The 5,233-nt window shown below is 45.6% G+C and overlaps 1 protein-coding gene across 1 annotated transcript; it reads right to left on the bottom strand.

Annotated features, from left to right (window-relative positions):
• Positions 1 to 1,190: 1,190 nt before the first annotated feature.
• Positions 1,191 to 4,231, bottom strand: LOC135827131 (uncharacterized). The gene is made up of 2 exons (XM_065339656.1): positions 4,225 to 4,231; positions 1,191 to 2,338 (listed from the first exon to the last, which is right to left on the bottom strand). Exons 1-2 carry the CDS (start codon positions 4,229 to 4,231, stop codon positions 1,551 to 1,553), a joined length of 795 nt encoding a protein of 264 aa, XP_065195728.1. The 3' UTR covers positions 1,191 to 1,550.
• Between the last annotated feature and the right edge of the window lie 1,002 nt (positions 4,232 to 5,233).

Genomic DNA, 5,233 nt, shown 5'->3' with positions numbered 1-5,233 from the left:
GAGAGTAGACAGGAACACACAACTGTTCGCTATAAGGGGTGGATTTTAACAGGGTTCGAACAGGGACTTGGACAAGGGTTCGCTATATCACGGAATTCGCTATATGCGAGAGTATGTAACCCACCGTTAATACTCTTGATAGTATGGTGTTGATTATGAGTGGTATTATCTGCATTTTCGGGGAGGGGGGGGGGGGGGGGTTCTGGGGGTGGGTGGGTGTTTGGATTGGATTGGATTTATTTATTTATAGTGGTGACTATAACAGACAATTGCCTAATAACAATAGACCCACTCGAGGGAAATATGCAAAAAGATATGAATAATTATATACTGTAAATATACAAATTTTCGGCAGCTATTTAAGTTATTAATGTGCCTCCCTTTCTTTTTCTCTCCCTATCTCCTTTCCCTCTCTGACAGCATCTTTCTTTTTTTCTTCTTTTTTTTCCCTTTTAGCTTGCCGTGGTTGGCTATCACCTGACCTCTCATGTTTATTGGCAGTCTTCGGATGGGCCAGGAGATGTTGAATAAATAAATAAATAAATAAATAAGTTCGGCTATATTCGGCACCGACCCAAAACGCCTAAATTAAAACGCCAATGAAATTTTTCACAGCATCTCTCGCACTATACCATGCCCTCTACCCGGTACCCCACGCCGAAAATAAATCGCCGCCGAAATGTCAAAAATCGTGAAGTGCCGAAATTTTGCAGCGCCGAAATTTTGTATATTTACAGCAATAGACTACCGGTACAGGGATCGATTTACTTTGATTTTTCTGCATAGCAGTCACTGCTACACAGTTTTACAATTGACTAGCAACTCCCAGTATTGATTAGCAGTTTTCCTTCATCAAAAGTGTACAATCATGTATATCTAATATTACACAGCAATGAATCAACCAAGTGTCTTATTGGCCACAGGCCATCGTGAGAATAAAAGAATTCAAGTCTCATTCCGCTGTTACTCCGAGTTTCGTGTCAGAACACTTCATCAGGCAGCATATGACCAAGACTAACAATCACTAGAATATATGAGCCAGAGCACGCGAAAAGGGTGCTTAGCCTCAAATGTTGGAAATTGGGTTTTTTAGTGCACCATATACCTGCAAGCTTCACAAATCATTTAAAAAAAATTAGTCAAAAACTCCCAGTAAAACCTAAGTTACAAGCATTTGTGTTGGTTGCGGTCTGGCGGTCGCAAACACAAAAGCACGCCTGCCACGCTAGTTGCAACAGATGTAACGGAGAATCATTCTGGACAGTATTTTGTCATGGTTTGCCATCTAGCACCAAAGAGCCATGTAAGTATCAGGTAAGAAGCATCTCTAGACCAAACACTTCACACAATTTGTAGTGTTTACGACATTATTAGTGAGGACTGGCTAGTCCCGGCCCGAATATCAATGTGCCGCAAAAGGCAAATCCAGCAATGCATGATACACATGCAATGGTGGTACACAGTCAGTAAATTACTCGTAGTATAAAGAGAAAAAGGGAGATTAAATTTCAGAGAAGCAAATCTGATTGATTGAGAGAGAAAATTTAAGTTCACAGTGGTGGTGGTGCTGGGCAAACTTCATCTTGCCACTGGTCAGCTACATACGGGCGGATTTCCTTGTACAAGTAAGTTTGGCGCTCTCTGGACATGCCACCCGGGGGTAGAACATTCGGAAGGCCAGCAGCTTGCACTTGTTCAGCTGCGGTCTTGAGGATGGCAACAGGAGTAAAGTTATCATCCACCAACTTCTTTACATCGACGATGCCAGGTGTTTCACACGAGAACAGGAAATGATGCTGCTTGCTTACTTGCGGGATTGGTCGGAATAAACCCTCAAAGAACGTGTCCCACTCGTACAATACTAGGCCAGATCCTGGAATGGTTTGAGCAGCGTTACAAATGCTGCTGCTGTTGACAACATCACACAGCTGACCCATGGTGTAGCAATCTGCTCTCCTGTACCGCTGCTTCAAAAGACCAAACATACAATCCACCAAACAACGTGTGTGACCTGTGATCATGAAGGAGAGAGAGATTTTCTTGTGGAGGCCGGTGAGACATCTCCATGCAAGATAGGTCATGATAGTTCTGTTTTTGTTCTGGCCTGCGCAGTTGTCGGCGTGAAGTACGCACTCTTCTTCATGCAGGCCATGTACTTGAAAGTAGTGGTGTAGCAGAGATGCGACGGTGTTCGGATTGTGTGAACGTTTACCATCACAGCCAATTGTGTCTGTCTCATCTAGCAGGTAGTTAATCTGTCGTGGTTGGGCCTCACAGCATACACCAAAGAGCTGCACTTTCCGAGGGGTTTGGTAATAGAGAGGACCTTCCTGACGTGCTGTATTGGGTAGGAACACGTTTTGCGCGAAATCAAACGTATAATAGAGAGGTTTCGACCCGCGTGATTTGTGCTCCTACGTGAACGTCAATTTTTTGCGTCGACGCGAGCTCAGAAAGAGCTTTCGTTTCACGTTGCTTGTGAAGCGCTTCGTGTCGCTGACGACAGGAGCGAAAACTGGGAGCGAAAACTTCAAAAAGTGAAAAAAGTGATTTTTGGTGAGGCCGAAGTCGCACAAATATTATTTATAGCTAGTTTAGGCAAAATCGACAAATCGAGTCAATAATCCCAACCTGATAGCAAGGCTAAATTTGCAAAAACTCGCGTTCACGTCGAACGTGAGTTGACCTCAGCTCACGTCATGAACGGGAGTTTCGACGCCAAAATTTGCCACACCGACGTGAAATTTCACGGTGTAGTGCAGAACAACGTGAAGCGAAACCTCTCTAATGAACCTTCCTTTTGATTGCCACTCCAGAATCTAGCTCAGCTTTGGCATCCAGTGTGGCCTGCTTGTAATGCTCTCTCTCCCTCTGCGTAGTGTTCACATGGTCTGCCAAATCCTTGCAAGCCTGAAGCTTCTCATTCTCACCGAACGCCGTTGTCACCTTTCGGAGAAGGGGAGAAGGGGGCAAAGGTGATGGAGGTACATTTCAATGGCGCGAGGAAAAGGGATGACAAAATCAGCGTGATTATATTGAAAAGAGGAAAAATATATGTTGAGAGTATAGAGCATAGCCAGGGTTGAGAAACAGCGCGATTTTCTGGCAACACATCAGTACAGATTTGTGCTGCATTGTTACACATCAAACTGTGACCTAGGGTGGTAAAAAAGGTGACGGGGATTGTGTTATATCTGTACAATAGCAGGATTTTGTACAGAAGTGGACAATAGCTGCTGTTGCTATTTTACTTTTCCAAGCGAACGGTCGACATGAATATTTACGTTAGGATTTTGTTACATGTTCAGCGTTCATCCGACTTGTTAGTTCTTCAGAACACAGTATCCTTCAACAGGGGCGGTTCCGCTGATTCCTTCGACAAAGAAAGCTCAGGAAAGCGCTCAAACGATCGTAACATTCCGTGCAAAGTGTACAGAATTTTTGCTTTGCTCCATCGAAACGAATCAACATTCCTGGCGCGTCCAGTTCTTTTTCCCACTTCTGGACAGTGATCAGATTCACTGACATGTTGGTCACATGGGACTAAGAACCATCTACTTCAACTGTGTCTTGTCGAACAGAAGCAAACTGAATTGAGCTTGACAGTGAAAGAAGAATGGAGAACTTCAGGGAAAGTTGCCACCGTGCAGTGTACCATGGTGTACAAACCTTCAAAAGACTGCAGTGCTAGTGCAGTGTCCAAAAATCATCCAGAGCGCGATCCGCGACCCGCGCGCGGACTAAACCGTGGACTAAACCGTAAACAGGGCAGGCCAGTTGGTTGGAGTAGTAAAAATACTACTCCCTAGTCAGTAGTGTGCACAACAGTCACATGTAAACTGCACACAATCAGTACATACCGGTATTCATGGCCAGTGCATTGCAGTTTTGGGTGATAAAAACGAAAAGCGAATCGCAGCCAGTGAATTTTGATTCACAAACTGCGATGCGAAACCAGATAAATCGATCCCTGCGATATTGAAAAGGTGATCGAAGAAAGAAACGCCTGTTCCTGTCTACTCGCCGTTTGTTCAAACATGGGTTGTCTTCTAGTACAACTAGACGTGAAGTTGTACTAGAAGACAACCCATGTTTGAACAAACGGCGAGGAGACAACAATTTGATAACCGCAATCAGTAATACAGCGACGAGGAGGACCGGAAAAGTAGGAACCCTTCCTTGGACAATAAATTCCTCGCGGCTAGTTGCCATTCTTTCCCTTACCCTCCATCGTACCAAGTTTCATCACTTCACGTGCACGCGTTCATGTCCAAAGTCTAAGTTCAAATTGTCGAAAGATAAGCGACAATATTGCTGACGGCGGACCAAGTAGGATTATCATTTTCATGGGTGTTGTTTCTTCTCACTCCATTTCTCTTTATTAGTATCTTTCTGGATTGTTTTTCATTAGTACAACGTAGCTTCCTGAGCTCACCGGAGCTCCCGCTATTCCGCCGACTTTACTTGACACTTGACTGACTCACGACTGCCATCCATAGGCACGAGAAGTCCATCGAACCTTCGACTCGGCAAACCTGCAAGAAAGCACCACTCCCTGCTCAATACACAGTGTTTCGGGGAATTCACCCCTCATCAGTTGAGCTTGAGTAGGCTGAGGAAGATTGTGCCTGAAGAGCACCACTTATATAGTGCTCTCCAGGCACAAACATCACCAGGGATACAAACTTACAGAGACGCTGCGCTTCCAGCGCGACAAACACCTCGTGAACACCAGATAGCAGCGTGAGTCAGTGTCGCTCCTGGACGGTGAGACAGACGTCGAGGACCCTCGGTCATTCGCAACGCTGTCACCTCCAAACCAACTAGTCGCAAGCCCGCGCTGGGCACAACAGTACGAAGTAGTGGTTGCGACTTCGGCGATGATTTGTAAGGAAGGTTTGCTCCCCACCCGGAGCTCGCGCTATTCCGCCGACTTTACTTGACACTTGACTGACTCACGACTGCCATCCAGAGCACACGAGAAGTCCATCGAACCTTCGACTCGGCAAACCTGCAAGAAAGCACCACTCCCTGCTCAATACACAGTGTTTCGGGGAATTCACCCCTCATCAGTTGAGCTTGAGTAGGCTGAGGAAGATTGTGCCTGAAGAGCACCACTTATATAGTGCTCTCCAGGCACAAACATCACCAGGGATACAAACTTACAGAGACGCTGCGCTTCCAGCGCGACAAATACCTCGTGAACACCAGATAGCAGCGTGAGTCAGTGTCG

The sequence above is a fragment of the Sycon ciliatum genome, chromosome 11 (genome assembly GCF_964019385.1).
Source record: "Sycon ciliatum chromosome 11, ocSycCili1.1, whole genome shotgun sequence".
In the NCBI taxonomy this organism is placed as follows: domain Eukaryota; kingdom Metazoa; phylum Porifera; class Calcarea; order Leucosolenida; family Sycettidae; genus Sycon; species Sycon ciliatum.
Note: the sequence above shows the minus strand (reverse complement) of the source record. Positions and strands in the feature narration are given on the sequence as shown.